This window comes from Arctopsyche grandis, chromosome 5 (genome assembly GCF_051622035.1).
Source record: "Arctopsyche grandis isolate Sample6627 chromosome 5, ASM5162203v2, whole genome shotgun sequence".
NCBI lineage: Eukaryota > Metazoa > Arthropoda > Insecta > Trichoptera > Hydropsychidae > Arctopsyche > Arctopsyche grandis.
The window spans coordinates 21349127-21371277 of record NC_135359.1 but is presented as its reverse complement, the minus strand read 5'-3'; the positions used below and the strand labels follow the sequence as shown (position 1 = coordinate 21371277).

The window sequence follows — 22151 nt, the reverse complement described above, 5'->3', positions numbered from 1 at the left end:
TTTATTTTATTTAAATTGACACACATACAGAATAAAATATAAAAAAAGAAAGCAATGCGGTGAGAAACAAAATATATGCAAATATAAATGAAAATATTATATTCCATGTAAAGTGAGCACCACATGGTAAACTTATTAGATTATTTCAAAAAATAGCATTTAACCAGTAGCGGCTCATGAGATTTCATAGTGGGGGGGCTGCAGAGAGATTTTTCGCATATTAAAAATATATCTATAAGATTTTCTTTTTTGTTTGTCATAGGGCATGAATATATTTTCCAGTGCCGGGATTCCTCTCGGTAGCCCTGCTAATGAGAACTCGAGTGCCAGATGTTCCGTGATCGTGATTTTAGTGACTTTGCGTGAGAAATAGTTAAAATTTAGTGCTTTTTCCGAAATAATCCGTTTACCGTTATGACAATGGTAAAATAAATAAATAAATGATTTTTGATGATATTATTTTTCCAACCTAAGTTTTGGTATCAAAATTCAAATTAAGGCTGTTTATAATACCCGCTGTTCCCATTGGTCTCACTGCTCAAAAGTTTCTTGTATGGGAACAATGTAGTTGCGTGTGTGAGAGTATAATGCAATATTTCGTCAGGGTGGTATTCGTTAATACTCGACCAATGTGAAGAGAAAGTACAACGAGTAGAGCAAAGTGATGAATGATTGAATAGATAGTGATGGGTGGCGAGGCTTTTCAGCGATAGTGATCGCCGTTTGGCAGAACATGGTCGAAAAAGAGTTGGCTTGTATCTTGCGGCTGGAGGTCTTCGTTTCGGCTCACGCGTCCCTCTTTTTGGCGGGTGCCCCCCGCGACTACGCCCTTCAACTTGTCACCATTTCGCATTCACATGTAAATACGTTCACCGAATCTTATTCTGTGTCTTCATCGTAATTATTTGTAATTTTTAATAACATATATAACATTTTTGTGTACTTTTGACAGAACCTCAATTTTGTATACACTACGTTGTTGACTGCTTATATGTACTGACAACTTTTATTTGAATGTTTAATGAAAATCATTATGTTGACGTTACTGAAATGCGTAATATCAAATATAATGCTTTTATATCGTTCTGATGTTTAAAAAACCTTTCTTTTCCTTATATAAAATTAAAAAAAAGAAACAAATCTGGGATATTTCTTTTTAATTATACAGCTGTCTTATTTTATAATACATTTATGATTTGAGCCACTTAAATATTTGTATTTCTAAGGATTCATCTTATTTTTTTTTTACGCAGTTGAGTCGATGGATTCAGAAGATTCTCGTGGTGAAACTGCAGGTGACGCATCGTCAGATGGAGAAGGTAGTAGTGCTTCAAGTTCCCCACGACGAGCCAGCGTATCATCCGTAGGCAGTAAAAATGCGAATCGTCATTCAAACCCACAAAGTCCGCAGTCTGTAGAAGGTCCTGAATCATCTGATAAAGAGAGACCGGCGTCGCACCAAAGCAACCAAAATTCTGATGTAGATTCTCCGGAAAATTCACGACCACCGTCTCCCGAATGTCCTCGAAACGGAAGCAGAAGTGGTAGTCGGTCACCACCGTCCCATCCGGCTTCGCCACATACTGACCAACCGAGTCCAGCTCCCTCCAGTCTCACACCATCTAGTCCTAATCCTTCTAATTCTGTTCCCGGTAGTCCCGGTAGTCCTACTTATGAATCCGCTGCGGATTTAAAAAAAAAATCTGACAATAAATGGAGTCCTAAAAGTGATTCACGTAGCAGACAAACTTCACTTTCTCCTCAAAATTCTCCCAAAAAATCTCAAATTAAGGATGAATCTGATTCAAGCGGATCGAGTCGAGATTCTAGTCCACAAGAAAGAACGAATTATGTAAATAATCCACCGACTGAAGAAATTTCTGAAGGTAATTTGTGGTGTATTATTTATATTGCTGAATAAAATCACAGTTTTCCATTTAAACACATTAACTTTTAGGAGAAATGGAATTTGATCCTGAAGAAAAACAATCTCGAGAAAAATCTAAAGACGGTTTGAGGGGCTCTAGGAGAGATAAGAAAGACGATTGCAATGTGAACATTAGCCATGAAGATCTTTCGGATGTATCTGATTTAGAATCGATGGGTCCCGCTTCAGAAGACGACCGTCCATCTGCTCGGAAAAGCTTCAATAGCGTAAGATTACAAAATATATGTTTTTGCACAACAGTATATTTATGTGGACATCACTGTCTCATTATTTTGCTTTTTTTTACTTAAAATTGTTTTGCAGTTCATCTGCAATTGATTCAAATTTGTCTCAATATTTATGTTTTTGTTTATATTGTATTAAACAAAAAAAAAAAAAATCACTAGCAATAATAAGAATAATAAGAACTCAGACAAAATGTTATATAAATATTTTGATTATAGCAGTGCATAGTTCGTGAAAGTTATGAAAAGTATTTTTTGTGTAAAATTTTAAAGCGTTTAGTATTTGTAATCAGTTTGTGTAAGTAAAAACCAGTGATCTGTGATAGAAAGTGCAAAAAAAATCTTTTATGTCAATGGTTGTTTCAAAACAACTTTCGAGAGTTTTGTAAGTATAAAATTCAGTATTACTGATTTTTTTCACATTCCCTGTCAATATTATAGGAAATAACTTTAAAAGAATATTTCAATATTGATGATTTTTTTAACAATATATCGTGACTTTCTCTACCTGTGATATATTTGTTTTGTTATTAATATTTTAGAATCGTGAGTTGTCTAAAAATCAAGAATCTGCTAGAGAAATCAAGTCAGAAGCAATAGTAAGTAATGATAAAAGTGAAGACTCTGTTCCCAATAATTCTACGTCTAAATTGACCAACGGTAGTTCTGAACCAGTGAAATTAGAAAAGGTTAAAACTATTTTCATATTGATACACAAATATTGAAGTTTGTATTATATTTTCAAATAAATTTATTTTCATACATAGATACCTCAAGAAAAAACAAACAAAACTGAAGATGTCGAAGAACAATTAGATTTTGAAGCAGAAGAAGGAGAATGTTTAGACGCACCTCCCACCTCGAGATCAAAGGCCTCTGAAAACAACACCAACAATCAAAATGAAAAACCTAAAAGTATTTTGATCGTCATTCAAAATGTGATTGTGTTTTAGTGAAGTTTAATATGTTTGCGTTAAATGTGCATCGTTATTTTTAAATAGATGATGATGATGATGAAGGATCAGGTGCAGCATCTTCTCTCGAAGAAGGTGAAGTTTCAGATGACGAGGATCGCCGTCCAGAAGAAACTGAACCGAGACCGGTGTGTCGATTTTATTCCAGAGGACAATGTACGTGGGGCGTTAGCTGTCGGTAGGTTTATTAATGTGTTTAATTTTCTTTAAATGAAAATGTTTAAATATATATAACATAAGTTTAATTATTTACTTGTTTTCTGATTGCATTCTCAAATAGATTTCTTCATCCTGGTGTTACTGACAAAGGGAATTATACTATGTTTGATATGGTAAGAACAATGCCCGCTTCTGGATACAGTCAACATCATCCTGGACATCTTCATCCTCACATAGCGTCAGCTGCACTTCAACATTCCACTTTACCTATGGGTAGAGCAGAACCATCTCAAGCTGAAAGTGCATGGGAGAGAGGTTTACGTACAGCAAAAGAAGTAATATTTTATTTATCAATTGATTTCAACTAATAGTAATAAATTGAATTCACTAAATTTTATTTATTTTTCAGATGATGAGAAAGGCTTGCAAGCGCAAAGAACAAGATACTGATTTTGAAGAGAAAAAAATGCATTTAAGTTTAGGTGGTGGTGGAGGCCACGGTGCATCCTTAGGTCCGGGAGAAGAAGAAGATCCGGATTTAGCTGCATATGCTGGACTTCCACCACCCAGCAGTCCACCAGTCGTTAAAAGGGAAAGGGAAGAATATCTACGTGTACCTGAGAGGTAAACACATACAAAAAAATACATTGTTCCTAAATACGTTTATAAAAACATTAGTATCCAATATTTATTTTATCATTTTAGGCGATCACATTACGAAGATATCAGTCGAGGATATAATACTCGCGACCGTGGTTATGAAAGAGTTATTAATCGTGCTTCAATATCACCACCACGTGGAATGCCTCCCCATGCATATGATGACAAGCTTGACGATAGAGGCTTGCAAAAATCCGTAAGTGTGGCAAATATAATTTGGCGGTTATTCATTTTACCTTAATTTTTAAAAAAAATCACTCTATTTTTAATTAAAGAGACGCAGTAGAACAACGAGAGAGGTTATCGTTCAACGCGCTCCTGGTGGTGTCCCTGGTGGAAGAGGTGATGAATGGGCTGACCCATGGATGCGAGGAGGAGGTGGAGGTGGTGCAGGAGGAGGAGCAGGAGGAGGAGCAGTAGGAGTAGGCGGCGGCGGTGGTGGTGGCGCTGGTAACCGTAGTCCTGGAACACGACGAGGGCGAGAGAAACAACCGAGAAGACGTCGTCGTGGTTATTCATCTGGAAGCTCATATTCATCTTCTAGGTTATTATATGTTTTACAAGCATATATTTCTATCTTCAATACTAAAATGAACAATTGTACTGATAAATCTCGTGTTTTTAATTAGCTCGTCACGATCCAGTTCACGTTCATCAAACAGTTCTGCAAGATCGGGTTCTGCTGGTAGAAAAAAAAGGCGTAGACCCCATTCTCCTGGAAAATCGAGGTAGTTCTTTATTATCAAAATGATTTTTTACAATGTGGTTCATCTATGTACATACATATATGAATTAAATTTTCGCATTTGTAGGAGAGCAGTGTCTCCATCTGTGATAGTACAGGAAAGACGTGCAGCTACTGCACGTGCGGTTGCTATGAATCCTCCAGCTCCATCTGCACGGAAACGGGCTCCTTCACCAGCTGCTACTCGCCAAAGTGCTGCAAATCCACCACCTCCACACAATAAAGTGAATACTTTATTCATATTTGAAATATAAAATTACATGACTTATTTATTTTTAATTCATTTTAATATGAATGAATTCTAAAAACACACGAATTGAGAGCTTTAATGAGAAATCATTAAACCACTAAAAATGAATATTGTTTTATTTGTATTTCATAGAATTCTACAGTTGATGAGTTTGGACGCACTAAACCGCCAAAATCAAGGCAAAGAAAATTATATTCGAAATCTTCATCCTCAGGATCAGGTATTCGATGATCTTATATGGTTATACTGGGTTAAATACTGTTATTGTTTATAATTTGAATATATCAAATTGAATTTTCCAGATTCATCATCGAGTTCTAGTGAATCGGATTCAGATACTCATAGCTCTAGTTCAAGTGATAGCTCTAAAAGTCGTGCGAAAACAGCTCATCGTGGGGCTACCGCAATTAGTGGTGTCAGTATTGCTCCTGGTGGTTTGGATAAAAAACAACCAAATAAAGTCAGTGGCGGACCTAGACTTCTTTCACCAAAATACATAGCTGACGCACAAAAGAAAGATGTGGTGGAAGGTACTAGAAAAGGTAAGTGCTTTGTTATTTTATTTTGGTGTAGATTTTGTATGTTGTTACATTTTCCGATATATAATTTTAGACGGAGTCGCCCCTAAGAAACGACCTGCAACGTCACCGATTAACGAAGTATTGCCTGCAAAGAAGCCCGTATCTCGTAGGGAAGAATTGCTTAAGCAGTTGAAAGCAGTTGAAGATGCAATCGCGAGAAAAAGATCGAAAATATAAAGTGATCATATAATTAATTTTATATTAGGAAAAATTAGTTTTATCCAATTGATGGAGGCGATTATATGTTCTTGTACATTCTAATTTTTTATATTATAGATTTTTAAGTGATTAAAAAACGGTTGGTTTAAGTAAAGAAAAATTGTTATTGTTGTTAATTTTTGCAACAATTATACCATTCACATCTTTCAGTGATTTTTAGTAGTTAGTGTGTATACACGGTTGATTTGAATTTTGAATGTATCACATTGCAACATAAATATCTAAATGTAGTTTATTTTATATATACTAAAATCGACGAATATACAAGTAATGATTATGCAACTTAGTTAAGATTTCGATTGGAAAATTTGTATACATATACAAAATAATATATTTAAATAATTTCAAGAAACACCTTTAAACAATCTGTAATTGGTTCCGTGTGATAATTATTTTTTAAATGTATTAATTATATTCTCACTTAGTAAAAAGCATGCAAGTGAGGAAAATTTTGGAACACTTCAAGACAACAAAATTCAAAAATGTATTTGTAACGTGTGATATACGCATATTGTTTGTTAACGTGTTGCCTTCTTATTTTGAATACTATGTAGTAGTGACAGTATTGGAAAAAAATAAATTTGTATTATTACATACATACTATTGTGTAATTAACAATAAACTTTCGATTTTAATCTTGCAAAATCTATTATTTATTAAAAAATAGGATTGCAATGCAGAAGAGCTGAAATATGAATATTTTCCCTCCTAGGAAATAGTAATAGATAGGTTTTATTATAACACCATTTTCCTTATCCTATACTTATACTTATTAACGAGCTTATCTTGTATGAGTTTATTATTCACTGATGATTTAGACAAAAATTTCATCCTCTTTTCGATTGGATTGGGTCTCAACTTAGGTAACACTCATTTAGGGGTTATATAGCCAAATTAAACCCTGTGAATGATCGTTGTAACTGTAAGAAGTATAACCATGTATTTAAAAATAGACTTGTTAACAATGAAACTTTAATATATACAAGATGTATTTGTTACAAAATATTTTAACAACTTTGTTTTTTATCTCTTAATTCACATCACATTTGTTTTTTATCTCTTTTAATTCATAATTGTTGAATCAAAGTCAGCATATTACAGCCCATCCAATTACCAAATATTATACTATGAGTTTCGTTTGTTGCCCAATAAAAAGTGATCATCATTCGAACTTTGAATTACCGTTATCGAGTGAACATGAACATATCAAACAGCAGTTGATGTTTTCGAGGCGAAAGGCGTTTAAGTTACGATTTTTGTACACAAACGGTCGAAAATTTTTACTGTTATCTAATCGTGTTTGGACAACACCGTGTGTTTTGGACCGGATGCGTGACCTTGGGCGAGTGAGTCGTACGAAAACATTGCGCAAATTGATCGAATTCTCGTCGGCGGAATCGTCGAAAATGCACGTGGAAATCGGTACGCTCGTCAGTGCTGAAATATCATGGAAGATTCTTCTGAATGTCCACATGCGGTATGCAATGGCAGCCGTGAGATCACCCGCTTATCGCCGCTTCCACATACGTCACGGCACGTAAACAAACCAACAATAACGTTGTCGGTGCGTTACAAATCTCGTTTATGTCAATTTTACAATTCACAGCTCCTAGGTCAAGTTTGGCCTCGTTGTGGTATCCAGTCGATTGAATCAGTTCGCCGGTAAATTATTACAATTATATTGGACAGTTTTCCTCGTAATTTGTATTTTGGAGAATTTATTCGGTTTAAATTTGTCAGTTGTATTCGGTTAAAATGACATATTTACTTAAAGGTTTGGCCGCACTATACGACAACCGAACGATCCGATAATTCACAACAGCACGCGACCAAATATTGTTTGAATGAAATTGTATGAGACATAACTACTACGCACTACGCGACAGTCGCAAGATGTAAAACGATACCTTTCGTCAAAGTTGACTTTTCGACCAACTTTGACGCAATGTCGTTGGGTGGGGGTTGCCTTGCGACAATTATTCTCCTTCTTCATGTCGTGACTTTAAAATAGCATGTAGCCATAATCTTTTGGTTTTTCTCGATTGTTCTTCTTCCTCGCATATCAAAGAACGAGTGATTGACATAATTTACTGCGTAGTGTCGCATCGCTGTCGTTCAAGTGCGGTTTACCTAATATTGTCGCACACTGTTGTGAAGTGTCGGATCGTTCGGTTGTCGTATAGTGCGGTCAGACCTTAAGCCGGGTTTTAAATCTATACATGTACATAGATATAAAGTTGAAATGTTAACACATCTTATGAGAGACTGTCTTCTAGCACGCTTTACCGCTAGTGTTCCGGTAATTACCAGCTTCTATAGATTCTCCACATCCTTCCTGGTAATATGGCTAAAGTAGTAAATAATTATTTTTCTACATTTTGTGGAGAGTCTGCCAGATCTTTGAGGATGCTTCATGCGTCTTGCGCTCCATATAATGTACAGCATCCGTCTCCAGTACCACCTTTCGAAGGCATTTTACATGCCCCCCCCCCCCTCTCTTTTTTGGTGTCTATGTCTCGTCTCCATACAATCCAAGGGGGTTCACCAGAGATCATAATAAATAATACGTAATTTTAATGAAAAATATTTGAACGACAATTCCCGGAAGATTGTGATACAGTGAGGGGTATAAGCAGACAAGTAAAATCTGTGTTTGAAGATATTGACGTTAAAAAAGTGAATGTTGGGTGATTTTCAGCGCTGTAAATAATTTTAAGCGATTGGAGGTAAATTATTTTAGGAATATAGCACAAATTATACCATCCCGAATCGAAATCGACGATCTCATATACTTCTCCTTAAAACCCAAATCTCACGATTCCATCATCGCCTTTCTGTACGAGCGTGCAAAGTCAACTTTGGCCGAAATATCTTCGTTCACAGAGACATATAATAGTAAATATTCATTTGCTTTTTTTATTAAATTTATTTAAATTGGAAAAAAAATATTCAATCAATCGAATGGTCATAGAAACTGACTTGTTTTTGATTCCCAACCAACAATACTTACAAAGTCTCTTTCGAAATTATATATTAGATATAACTGATTAAATGTTTTATTATTGGAGAGATTGTGTAATACATATAATTGAAAATTTATCAGCCCTCGCCTGAGGCTGTGTATATTAATTCAAGGGGTGTCTGATTTATCTTTTTTCGCCTGGTATTTGACGTAAGATCCAACATAGTACTTATATTGTGTAATTCTCTGCAATTACCGTCAGAAATACTCCAAACACTGGTGGAGGTGCGAAATGAATTTCTAAAAACAAATTCTTTCAAGTGTGTTGTAAATAATCCACGACTTGTGCCGAATTGACGTTTCAACTTCCGTTTCGGAATATGAATGCATTCGTTTGTGATTCACCAAGACAACTTTGTGGATCCAAATGATAGTGAATTACATACTTAAAATTTTGTGTATATAAACGCAAGGAGACGCTATTCTTGACGGTAATTGGACTATTCATCACATCGCGGTGGTCACAAAGACAATTTTTGCCATGAAAATTGCGAATACAAAATATTTAGCACTCAAGTTCTCGTTAGTATGATGGACTTTTCGGCTGCCAGATGTTCCGTTATAGAGGTTTTAGTGACTTTGTGACCAGTAATCACCAAACCATTGTTGACGTTTACCTGTTTTTCACATTTATGTCGGTATGTCGGTTACACTTCTCTTGACCACAGGAGGAGTGTTGCCCTCATCAAGTTCTTGTTTTCCATATTTAGAGGCTGTATCTCCTGTCCGTCTATCCTGGCTGAGTTGGGCCTTCATGCTCCAGAGAGTGTGATATGGACCCGCCATCGTCCCCTTTTTCACACTCCTTTGGCTAGAACTGTGGCATTCAGTTATTCTCCCATTCCTCGCGGCCTACGTTTCTTCAATTCACTGGATGGTGCCATTGACATTTGTCATGTCGCTCTTCATTCTCTGCACCAATTCCTAAGTTATGGAGGTCGCGACCATTTAGAATGGTTGAGTTAGTGTTTTTAATTATGATTTCATGTTTTATTTAGTTATCCTTTCCTTATTTAATTTGTATATTTACAAATATGTAATTTGTTTTTTAACTTATATTTTTTACTATTGTACTTCTTAATCTTTTTAGCACACTCGTCGCTTTGGAGCAATCTGTTAGACGAGTGTGCTTGATTAATTGATTTTTGTAAAATAAAATAAAAATAAAATAAAAAATAAAATTTCTTCGAATTAACGGCGGAGCTATGCCGGCTAAATGGAATGTTTTTTCAAACGACGTTGTCGATCACCAATATAGGGGTATAAAAGCAAAGGTGCCTATGTTCTATGTCCTATGTGTGAACATAGGCACCTTTGAGAGGAGAGCACGCGACGCATGACGTCGGTAGAAAGTTGTCGGCTGTGAATGTTATTGTGTCGGCGGCGCGGAGCGGGGCGTGCGGTTGCGGTGCGACGGGAGTTTGACTGTCGCGTGGTTTGTTGTCAGCGTGTGCGTGAGTGTGTACGCGTGCGTGCGCGTGTGCGTTTGCGTTTGCGTTTGCTAGACTCGCTCTTCAGACGTCGTCGTCGCACGTTCGCGATCGCGTTCGTATTCGCAGTCGCAGTCGCATTCGCGTTCGCCCTCGCATTCGCATTCGCATTCGCACTCGCAATGGACGCACCGCTCCGTGAGCAGGTGATGATCAACCAGTTCGTGGTGGCGGCCGGCTGCGCCCGAGACCAGGCCCGACAGCTGCTGCAGGCCGCCCATTGGCAGTTCGAGGTCAACCGACACCCCACTCCACCCCACCCCCCGACTCCTCTCCCCCTCCCTGGCCGGCGCCCCCGTGTTTATTTATAATGCAGTGGGCGGAGGGAGGAGGGGAGGAGGGGAGGAGAGCGCATGCGCATCGAATTATACAACACAACACGAGCCGCGCCTGCGCACTCCGCCGCCATTATTATTGTTGTTGTTTTTATTGTCGTCATCGCGGCTGATCCACGCTTCGGCTTCGGCTTCGGCTTGTCAAAATTGCTGACGCGATTTCGATTTCATCCAAATATGTCTACACTCCAAAATATGTCTCTTTTAGGTCCACGTGCAACCGTCGTGTTGTTGATTTTCTTATTATATATGTATGTAATAAAATAATTCCTGGTCGATAACTTTGAAAGATATGGCCAAGTGTCGGTGATGAATTTGTTCAATTGTTTTATTTCTATTTTTTTAATATCTAAACAAAAAAAATATATTTCTATCGCGCGATTTAGTCATATAATAACTAAGTTTAAATTTATATCTCAAAATTACTTCTTTCACATATATTTTGAATATAATAAAAAATCTATTTTGAAAGTAAACAAATTAATCAAATTGTTATTATAATGTCAAAATTTAAATTTTGTTTTATCAGTTTATAATTCGATTTGATTCTTTAATGCTTTTTATCTTATCGTATATAATAATTGTCTAATGCGTGTGTATGTGAATGTCCGTTAACATGCTCTGCTCTGGAATCGTATATCGTGGAAAGAGACGCGGCATAGTGTGGGCTTTGCGCTTGTCACTTTCTTCACATGATCGGCCGACATAAACAAAATAATTAATTAAAAATACGATTTTTTTTCAAAAACATTAATTAAATTTTAAATTATTAATTCCGTTGATCCGAATTGCAATATTTTACCGAGTGTTCAAGTTTACATGTGCACACAGGTCACCAGTCTTGCATATAAAACCGAAACGGCGTCTGTAATTCGTTTCTGATTGGTCAAAGATGTTTGTGATTGGTCGGTCGTTAAATAATATTTTTTTTTTTTTATTCAAATAAATTTAATATAAAAACAAATGGAAGATTTTATACTTATATTTCATTTAATTTCCATTTCCGAGCGAAACTGGGTAGCACCACTAGTTGTTTTATACATTTGTTGACAATAGCCACTGATCCAGTGATTATTAGCTTTTTTTTATTTTTAGTATTTATGGTATTATCTTATTATTATTGTTATTGTATGTAGCATATATATATAGAAAAAAAGCTCAAAAACTTATTTACAAAATCAATTTATATATCACTTCATACCTATTAAGCGTTTAACTAAATGTGATTTTATTAAGGCAGTTAATTTATTAACGTTCAATTGAATCAAAATACGATGACCAATCAAGAGAGGGAGTGTTCATTAGTCAAGTATATGGGTTCTTAATCTGAGGTCTACTGACCCTTTCAAGGTCTGCGGACATGCTCTGGCAACTAAGACTCTTCCAACAACCCTATAGGAAGTTATGTCATTTTTTTTATTTATGAAATGAAGTAGTTTTTGGTAAAAAATATCGCAATTTAACAATTTTAGCAAGATTTTTACTCGTTATAATTTTTTACAGTTTCTTTTTGACTGCATATAAAGAGGGTTGCATAAAAGCATTGTAAAAATATTAATAATTATTAAAAACTTTGAAAAAAATGAACACTTTTTCTACAAAATGAGTTACCGGTAGATATAAATATCTATTATTTGTTAAATAATATTGTTTAGCAAGCATGTGTATGTATTTATTTTTGATTAGATTGACTTGTGAGGAATGAAAAAAAATACACAAACTGCGTTCCTAATATTGACTTTTTATCAATTTATTTATATTGCTTTTAACACAAGTTACTTAAATTGGGATTTTTACATTAATTGTACGGATAACTTTATTGATTAAAATGCAAGTAGTAATAATGTTTATAATATAATATTTTTAGCTTACCCATACAGAATCGCATATAAAATAATTGCAAAATCAGAATCTTTGGTTGGTCAATCGTCTCAGTGAGTACATAAATCTACCCCTAATTGATTAAGTCACCATCAATTTAACAATTTCCTCTGTGTGATACATGTATGTATAATCTATAAAATTTTGCATCATCGTGCTGTAATACATAGTATACATAAATGTATTACGCTTGTCATACTGAGAAAATCCATTTAAATAAGTCAAACATTGTTTTATTTCATATATGTATGTTTTTCCTCACATGAATCACTAATTATTTATATAAATGACTATGCTTACAATAAATATTTTTTTAATCTTTCAGACTGCATTATCAATATTTTTCCAAGATGTTGCAATCCCTACTGGCCCCAATGGAATCGCAAACCCACATTTTGGACAGGTTCATTTTGAAACATTATGCCAATAAGATAGATGTGCTTATAATATTGTATATTAATGATTTTTGTTTTTATTTCAGCTAATGACTCCATGTAATACCCCCGCTACACCACCAAATTTCCCCGATGCATTAGCAGCTTTCAGTCGAATGTCAACGGCTTCAGGAACGGGAGGCAGTCCTGGGGGTGTGACTCCCTCCCCACTTGCTACGGCAGCACCCCATCATTCAAACTGTGGCAATACTCCGCCTGATGGGAGACAGCGTAATGGTCCTACCACGTGTATGCAATTTCCAGCTACGGTATAGCTTTTTACCGTAGCTAAAAAAATTAGTGTAGTAAATTTAGTTTGAATTGATAAAAACGTTTTCTCATTATATTGCAGGTCGATAGTCAGCGTATGCAGAGATAGACAGAGTTCATACTTTAATTTGCCAAATTAAATCACGTGTCTCACTAATTTATATTGATGATATCTACGAGTATCCTTTCATGAAAACAAAATTCAAAGCGATTGGATTGTTTCGTTTTCATTGAAAAGATTTATATTTAAAATAGGTGTTATTCCAAAGTAAAAGGAAGTCCTCTTGTGTTTTTGTTTTCGGCGTATGATTTTATTGGTATAATAATTTTATTTTACAAATTTACGAACTAATCTTTGCATGTACTACTCAAATGCATTTTCGTTACTGATAATTACTAAAGTTGTTATTTTCTTTGGACAATGATATCAATCAATAAATTTGACATATCATTGTATGATAAATTTTAATTTAAATGCGAAATGAATCCCTGTGTATGCTTTGATGCTAAGAAAAATAATGAAAAAAAAAACTGAGTGAAATACTCTATCTTGATTATTGTTTTAATATAAAGTCTTTAGGGTCGATAATTTTAAGTATATGTATTCGACCTGTCGGTTCTGTGATGTCATGTGAAATAATAATTCATCCCTCATAGGTATTGAGATTATGGTAAAACCTTCAACAGCCGCTTCATTTTCTGTGATTTGAATGATTAATAGTTAAATCTTTGATAAAGACTCTGGTGTGTGCTGTGTTAGTGATTATTTTTTTTTTTTCGTTTTGAATGAGCACTTTTTGTCAGATCAAATAAGATCCGAGAGACATTGATATTTAATTGAAATTTGTTGAACTAACTATGTATGTATCTTTAAATAAGTAATAGTGTTAATATTGATATGAGCCACAGTGGTTGTTAATGATAAAACTGGCGAGTCTTTCGCCAGTTTACTTTATATTTTTGGATGAAAATTTTGCTGGGCACTTGACGTAAATTGGTTTTCAAATGTCTCAATGCTATTATTATTTACCATTATAGTTCTTTAATCGAAATTATATAATCAAAATCGTACACGATTGTATGTAATATTTTTAAAGGAACCTTACACAATTTGTATCCAAAATTATATTTGTTATTATTATTTTGACATTGACAAAAAATGATCAATTTGTTTATCATAATTTACACTTTTCTTCGAGAAAACTTATTTATATATATGTATTTTCTTTTCAATCACGTATCATTATGTTGTTTTATAAAAACAACTGAGTTCATTGTTTATAAGACTCGTAACTGAGACTAGAATATTCTTTGACTTCATTTTCTTTATCACAAAGGCTGTGAAATTTGACAGTAGTGCGGGTACTACCTGGATTTTGATTGCTACGCCACTACTCTACATGTGATGTTATGATGTAGCAACCGCATAATTGTGCAATTTGTATACATAGAATTACTAAAATATGTATATTTCTTAAACGTAGAACTATCAAATATTCAGTTTTATTGAATTTTTTGTGGGTGTATTGTCATGAATTGTGAACAATTTTGTATTTTCAATGGATGTTTTCATTTTCAATATACACACCTACATTTTACGTTTTTTCATATTGCTTGAGAATAAGTATTCATTCTAATAAGATTTTACTTTGAAAATTTTTATTTATTCTCGTTTTTACGCGTTTTTTTTTCGATAATACTCACAAATACACAATAACTCTTTGAATGCATAAATATTAAATTTAGGGGTTCTACATTTTATGTGTACATATATATATATATATATATATATATATATTGGAAAATCGTGCATAATATCCATACATATGTATATCTTAATTTTTTGCTGAACATTTCTGTTATGCTTATTTCTTTATTGGTTTGAGCGCAGTTTTTATGACAATAAATTTGAAAATTGTACAGTATAACTGTTTTTTCGATTTTAATTTTTGGTTTATATATTTGTGATTTAATCATTTTTGGTAATTTCTTTATTTGAATAAAGTTTTCACCATAAAAGGATGTGCATTTCAGTTTTATATGCAAGTAAACACAAATATTGTTCCTATATATGTACATTATTTTCTCGAGTAAATTGATATGCACAATTACATACCTACATAATAAAATTTTTGATATTATAAATACGTACATACATACTACACCTGACAAAACAACCAGTGTATGTATTACATTTTTAATGTTTATTACACGTATTTGCTGTTGCACTCTTCAAATTATTATTGACTGGTTGATTTCTAAGTATTTCAATTTCTTCATATGTGAACTGCTTTTAATATTAATTACATCCTTTTTTATTTTGAAGCAAATCAATATTCGTGCACAGCTCAAGTACCTGTGTGTGCTATTTTTAGATAGACCTAATTATTGTTGATGAAAAACAGTTTGTAAAAGATTTTTGTATATAAATTATTAAAACTTAGTCATTTACATTGTTTGAATAATTGTAATATTAAAAAATATAGAAATTCCATTTACGAAAAAAAATATTGTTTCTTTACTATTATACTTCTAAAACAAAGCCTGATTGTGTCTAATATTTTTTTGAAAAAAAAACAGGCTTGGAAAGAGCTATTATATTATAAGCATGAATAGTAATAGTAAAAAATAAAGAAAACATTGAATAACTCCTAGCCTTTTCATTATTTTCACTAAGTTTTATGTATCAGAATTTCAAAGAAAAATTGAATAAAGTTTTTCTTAGTATTATTCAGTTGTTAATTGTATTTGAATGTCACATATTAAAATGCAGAAAATTCGGCCTTCACTTGTATCAGGTAATTACAGGTAAATTACTCAGTGGGTGTTTTTCTTCTCCTTATTTAACCCTATTCTAAAGTCAAATATATAAAATTTGTACAATTCGAAATATTGATACTCTGTATTTTATTGTATAAATTATGAAAAGGAGATTGATTTATTTTAAGTGCATGATGAGGCAAGAAGTAATTTATTGGATGGTAACAGTATGCTGAATAATACGATGCTGAAAACACCACATGTAAAAATAAAACAACGAAAATTTCCTATGAACTAGATTTAATCAAATAAAATGTGAAGTCAAACAAAATTGGTTAACAAACACATTCCAGTTATTTTTTATCACATTTCTTCATACTATGCATCGCTTGGGATCGATGTGTGAATTCTTATTCCGTGCATTTCTTTGATTTCTGCGTCCAACGCTTGGGTAACTAAACGGTGTTGTTTAACCACATTGAGATTTTTAAAGTCGTTTGATTCAACGGTTACCTAAAATTGAAACCACAAATAAAACAAAACAATGTACAGATTGGTCAATATATATGTAGGTTTATTTGCAAGTTTTTTACTTCAAACATGGCTCCACAACCTCCAGATATATCGGATACTTGAATGTAAGTGGCTTTGGGAAAATTACTGCGTAAAAGCGATACTAATGTATCTTCGCCTATAACGGCATTTTTGCCATTTCCTTGCACAGCTCCTGCCCCCCAACGTTGATGTAAAGTTCCATTCCAGAACTCTCGCAACTAAAACGATTAGACAAAAAAAATGCATGACTTTGAATTGTGTGTTTTTTCTTGCATGCTTGATTGAAAAGAGTGCGATATGTATTTGAAATATTGAATTGATCATTTGACATTAAATGTCAAGAGAGGTGCTTAGTATGTGTGTGTGTGTGTATGTGAAAAATGCAATCAGTAGGTGTGTGACAGTAGTGGAGTGTGGGGACGGGTGTTGAAGCGAGGTGAAAGGAGTGCAGGGGGCGCAGGACCGCGCTGAATCAAATTACACGAGCTCGAGCCGCCGCCCTCCACATTTGGGGCTTCGCCGTACGCACGACAGACCTCGCCGACAACGTCAAACTCGCCTAACCTCAACGTCAGGTACCACTTTTATCAGCTGTCAAAATTTATCGCTTGGACGTAACACGTCAAAATACATCCCTGCACTTATGGAAATGTGAATTTTTGCGTGTTTTGAAATTCGAATTATTGAGTACGTAATCTATGATGTGCGAATGTTAATATAGAAATTTATCGGTGGGTACTATGTGTACTCATCGCTAGGTATTCAAAGGTAAATGAAGATAAATAAACTGTGGATAAAAAATTAAATTTTGGGGATGACAATTCAAATCCGGTAAACGGGTTACATCCCAAATGTGGGTAAACGGACTACTAGTCATATGTGAACCAGTCACAGGACAACCGGTCACTCTAGATCGGTCACACGTGATCACCTTTCACACTAAAACTGCTCAAACCCGAAAATTAGTCACGAAAATCTGCTCACACCCAAAACTTCGACCAATTTAAAATTTTTGGATGTGACCAGTTTTTCGTGATCAAAATTTGTGTGTGTGCCAGTTTTAGTCTGACGGGTGATCACGTGTGACCGATCTAGAGCGACCGGTTCACATTTCACTAGTAATCACCGAACCCAAACGTGAATCGCTACTAGAATAACCGCCGCTACGAAAATCGCTCGCTCGGATTTTCTGTCGCACGAAAATTCGTCACACAGGAACATTTCCGTACAGAAAACTGCCCAAATATTGCTCAGCAAATGCTTTTTTTTTACGAGATTTGGGCAGTTTTGAGCAATATTTGGGCAGTTTTCTGTACGGCAATTTTCTTTTGCGACGAATTTTCGTGCGATAGAAGATCCGCGCCAGCGATTTTCGTAGCGGCGGTTATCCTGGTAGTGATTCATATTTTGGATGTAATCACTGAACTTTCAAATCCGGTAATCGGATTACTCCGCACATTGCGTTTACTCAAAAGACAATTTTTGCCATGAAAATCGCGAATACGGAATATTTGGCACTCGAGTTCTCGTTAGTATGATAGTTATCGTTAGTATGATGGACTTTTCGGCTGCCAGATGTTTCGTTATAGAGATTTTAGTGACTTTTGGGCGAGCGCTTTGTGGACAATAATCACCGAACCTTCAAATCCATAAATATATCCAAGTAAATGGATTCCATATACTATTATGAATTTAAATGTAAAAAAATCTCTTCAAATAAAAGGGTAAAATATTTGTTAACAACTGTACTTTGGAATGAAACAGGATACATTCCGAACTATTCAAAATAAAAAAAAACATATAATTATTTTTCCGTGTGATGTTGACATAATAATTTGTATTGTCTTGAAACTGTAATTGTTAGTTACGTGAAGACTTTGAGTTGTTTTCGGCGTTCATAATAACTATCGAAACATTAACCAATATTGTAAAGCCATCATAAAATAAATAAAATATAAGTATTTTAAATGACACAAAATTGTTATCGATTATATCCCGAATCGAGTATAATCAATAAAAATTTCCGATTAATTTATTAGTTTTTACATATTCATACGTATGTACATATATACTAGAATTTTCTCCCTAAATTACATATGCATATGTATTTGATGGTAGGTTCTAAAAATTATAGAATGTATTTTTAAGTAATCCTGTGCCTCTCTAAATATCTGTATTCAGTTTTGCTGGTTTACAATTTTTTTTGATTTACTGTACACATTAGTTCGTTCAAGAATGATTCATAATCATTATTTCTGATATTTTATAAAATTTGTGGTATAGATAGGGCTATTGTTACCTATTTTCTCTTATTTTTATTCGATAATATGTAGCGGTATTTCGATTTTTATTTCTAGCGATAATCAATCAAATGGTCTATAGGTCTATTTCATACTTAAAAATACATACATATAATCAAATTTTTAACGAATCGATAATCTTTTCGTTGGAAATCACCATTTAGGCGCGTGCTGTTTGCTTTTCTTTCAATTGCAACACGAAATGAAGCGTAAATGATTTTTATTCCAATATAAACACAAAACTAACAATGGCAGTTTCGTTTAATATTGTATGTATAGCGCCACGTTATCTATACTTAGTTGGTCGACCCCTTTGCGCAACATTCAAGGTTTTCGCCAGTCATTTTATGTATGTATGTATGTACATAGTTTTGTAGTTCACATAACGTAACATTGTAACACGTTATTGTTTCGCGAGTCTTCTACGTTCATGTACTCGATTTATCTGTTTACGTAAATTGATTGAGACGAGATTTAAAATAGTAAAAGCCATGTTAGAGGTGTGAAGCATTCCGATGACAAATTTCCAACACAACTGTGCATTATCGCTTCACTTATGATCGTTTATAAATATTTACATCTTCAAATATTCTGAGAAACGCAGGTACAACACATTCAAAATATGTATTTGAATGCACAATTCCGAGAAAGAATTTTTCCCTGTTCATACCTGTACAACCTTTTTATTATCTTGCAAATTTGTGTACATATATTGTTAGTTCGAAAGAATTCTTTCGGTAAATAAACACATTTTTATTTCATGTTTGCATTAAGTTCGAAGTCCAATTTGTAAACTAGTTTCGTTGTGTCTTTTCTGAGCCCAAATTGCTCCTAAATTTTCCACTTATATAACAGATAATGTATGTTTATATATTCTGCCACGTTTAACAAAAATAGCGTGTGATCCTTACGCTGTTTTGGTATTTATCGCGATCGACTACGGCGTTATTTTATCGAATTTTCCGATAAAACCCGTTCTAAAATCAATATTTACTTCATTAAAATACAAGGTGAACAATGATAAACTTTTGATTCAAAATATAATCACCCGTGTTCAGGCATATTAAATAAATAGAGTATGCTTTATCTATCTGATGAAATTTTAAATCGTATAACATACTGTGTATACAGGAATATTTTTTTCGTACATACCTACCACACCAGAATCATGCATGCGACGCTCCAGGTAAAATTTACCTGAGACGAAAAATCTTCTTTTTTTTTGCAACTTTCGGGTCAGTGTTTGAAATGTGTGCAAAAAAATAAAATAAAAATAAAATGCGGCCAACCTGAATCGGTAAAAGTAGAAAGTGCTCGCTCAATATTGTCTCAATGGACAGAGCATACATACATATATGCATAGGTGGAGAACGATGAATCACAATGCCACGTACATGTTTCACTTCTCGTATTCAAATACCCAAGAAAAATATCCGTGATTCATAGACGAAACGCGAGTTCATTGATTTTTTCCATCCAAATTTGAACGGCCACGAGACGGTTGAGTCATAATTATGTACATCCGTTTTATGGAAATCTACGAATAGGAAACTTTTCTAAATATGGTGAATTGAGTTTGTGTTGCATCATTTTTTTAAAATCACTGCAGTGTTGAGTATATCTTCTCTGAGATTAACGGTGATGAAAAGTGGTTATCTCGGTAGTGCGTACGTCCGTCTGTAAACTAGAAAAATACACAACGCCATGCGTGTAAACACACCAGTTATGACCTTCGTTCGAACTCGGACGATGGTGATGAAATAACCGCGTAAAACCTCAAGAGTGTGACGAGTGGGAGGTGTGACGAAACGTCTTTTTCTCGCCATTCGGCTGCTGTGGCGCTCCTGCAATGAGGAGTCGCGGTCTGAATGGGGCCCACCTTAGAGCCTACCCCAACATTTTCTATAAAGTCTGGCCCCATTTTCAGTGAACATTCATAGAATCATATTACTACATATATTAAATATAAGATCATATTACTACATATTTGGCTTATTTCGCCGAACTGCTCTCAAAGGGCCGGGCCGCACCGTGCGACTTGCGATCGACTTGGTTGAGGGCGACCAGACCAATGCATGCAGGTAGATGGGACATGCCACACCCGTCAACTTGTTCGTCGCACACATTTCCATACATTTTTTTGTGTCCCGCAACTAGTTGTCCGACAAAGTTGCACTGTGCGGCCCGGCTCAAAGACTGCAGTCTCCCAACCAGGGTTGCCAGACTTCCCTATTTGAGCGGGACCTTCCCTATTTATATTTTTTTCGATTCAAATAAATTTAATAAAAAAACATATTAATATTTACTATTATATTCGCCATGTTGCTGTTTATATTACAAATACTGAGCGAAGCCGGGTAAATCAACTAGTGAATTTATAATTATAAATATTTTATCGAGATTTATAAAAATTTTATCAATAATAAATTTCAAATATTTTTAAAAAATTATAAAAATTTTATTGAGCAAAGATGGCGAACATATTTTGAAACAAGTAAAATACTTTTAATAAAACAGCTGTATACATATTATGCACTTTTTTATATATGAACGTATAACATAATTTTATTAAAATATGTATTTTTTCTTAATTTCTTTAACTTTTTTTTGATCGATAGAAATAGTGAATGTCCCAATCTGTGATTTTGGAAATCTGGCAACCCTGCTCCCAACTAACATCACACTGATTGTTCGTATGTACAGACGTAACTCCGCCAATGCGCAGATTTTTAAACGGTGCTCAATTTTTATCAAGTGCACGAATGCGTGCACACTTGTGACATTATATGGCATATTGACTTGAATGTTAATGATGTAGTTAAGTGAAATAAATGGTTAGAGTGGCATTGGGCGAAACCTGTAAATAGTCTAATCGATAGTAGAATGGTATTCAATAGGATAAAGAGGAAAATAAGGTAGGACGGCGAATGATGGGTGGATAAACTATGGAAGATATGTGGAACTCAGTGGTTGTAGGTTGTGCAAGATAGGATTGGATTTTTCATCCAACAGTGGATAGTTAATGGATTTTAATGACACCATATTTTAAATAAATAAATAAGCAGCTTTTCTGGATTTAATTTTATTTAGTTTCTGTATTTCGTATGCTCGTCGATATCTCCATAAGATTATACAATATTGAGCTAGGCACAATCAATTCTATATACTTAATAGTTTAGTCGATGTATCATCATTTGCAGAATAAATTTGTGTATTTTGGGATATAAAAATTGGCAATGTCATCAAATTTTTGATTTGTTATGGAAATAAATTTAATTATCGAAAACTTTTTGTATTTCGTTCGGTTAGTGTAGATTTATAAATAAATATTTATCGGCGTTATC

At 34.2% G+C, this 22151-nt stretch overlaps 5 protein-coding genes across 7 annotated transcripts in view; 3 read left to right on the top strand and 2 right to left on the bottom strand.

Moving 5' to 3' along the window:
• Positions 1 to 22151, bottom strand: part of LOC143911561 (pyrimidodiazepine synthase-like) — a 155988-nt gene that overhangs the window by 9026 nt on the left and 124811 nt on the right. The window lies entirely within an intron of this gene.
• LOC143911556 (uncharacterized) lies at positions 629 to 6759 on the top strand. Of its 2 annotated transcripts, none has more exons than XM_077430479.1 (15): positions 629 to 859; positions 1254 to 1886; positions 1958 to 2154; positions 2715 to 2861; positions 2940 to 3087; positions 3174 to 3324; positions 3427 to 3640; positions 3715 to 3929; positions 4011 to 4161; positions 4241 to 4509; positions 4595 to 4693; positions 4778 to 4934; positions 5093 to 5180; positions 5263 to 5502; positions 5573 to 6759. In XM_077430479.1, exons 2-15 carry the CDS (start codon positions 1262 to 1264, stop codon positions 5716 to 5718), a joined length of 2847 nt encoding a protein of 948 aa, XP_077286605.1. In that variant the 5' UTR covers positions 629 to 859; positions 1254 to 1261; the 3' UTR covers positions 5719 to 6759. The 2 variants fall into 2 exon arrangements, with proteins under 2 accessions (XP_077286605.1, XP_077286606.1); XM_077430480.1 differs by having other exon boundaries at positions 735 to 907.
• Positions 8685 to 16001, top strand: LOC143911563 (UBA-like domain-containing protein 1). Of its 2 annotated transcripts, none has more exons than XM_077430494.1 (4): positions 8685 to 10505; positions 12814 to 12891; positions 12970 to 13171; positions 13275 to 16001. In XM_077430494.1, the coding sequence occupies exons 1-4, from the start codon at positions 10149 to 10151 to the stop codon at positions 13280 to 13282; spliced, it is 645 nt and encodes a 214-aa protein (XP_077286620.1). In that variant the 5' UTR covers positions 8685 to 10148; the 3' UTR covers positions 13283 to 16001. The 2 variants fall into 2 exon arrangements, with proteins under 2 accessions (XP_077286620.1, XP_077286619.1); XM_077430493.1 differs by having other exon boundaries at positions 12970 to 13191; positions 13275 to 15815.
• LOC143911565 (bolA-like protein 3) lies at positions 15144 to 17126 on the bottom strand. The gene is made up of 3 exons (XM_077430496.1): positions 16989 to 17126; positions 16546 to 16725; positions 15144 to 16465 (listed from the first exon to the last, which is right to left on the bottom strand). Exons 1-3 carry the CDS (start codon positions 17013 to 17015, stop codon positions 16331 to 16333), a joined length of 342 nt encoding a protein of 113 aa, XP_077286622.1. The 5' UTR covers positions 17016 to 17126; the 3' UTR covers positions 15144 to 16330.
• Positions 16896 to 22151, top strand: part of Dip-C (dipeptidase C) — a 61819-nt gene continuing 56563 nt past the window's right edge. Inside the window, exon 1 of the mRNA XM_077430482.1 lies at positions 16896 to 17082. The gene's annotated coding sequence lies outside the window, so the exon portion shown is untranslated. The remainder of the gene's footprint in view (positions 17083 to 22151) is intronic.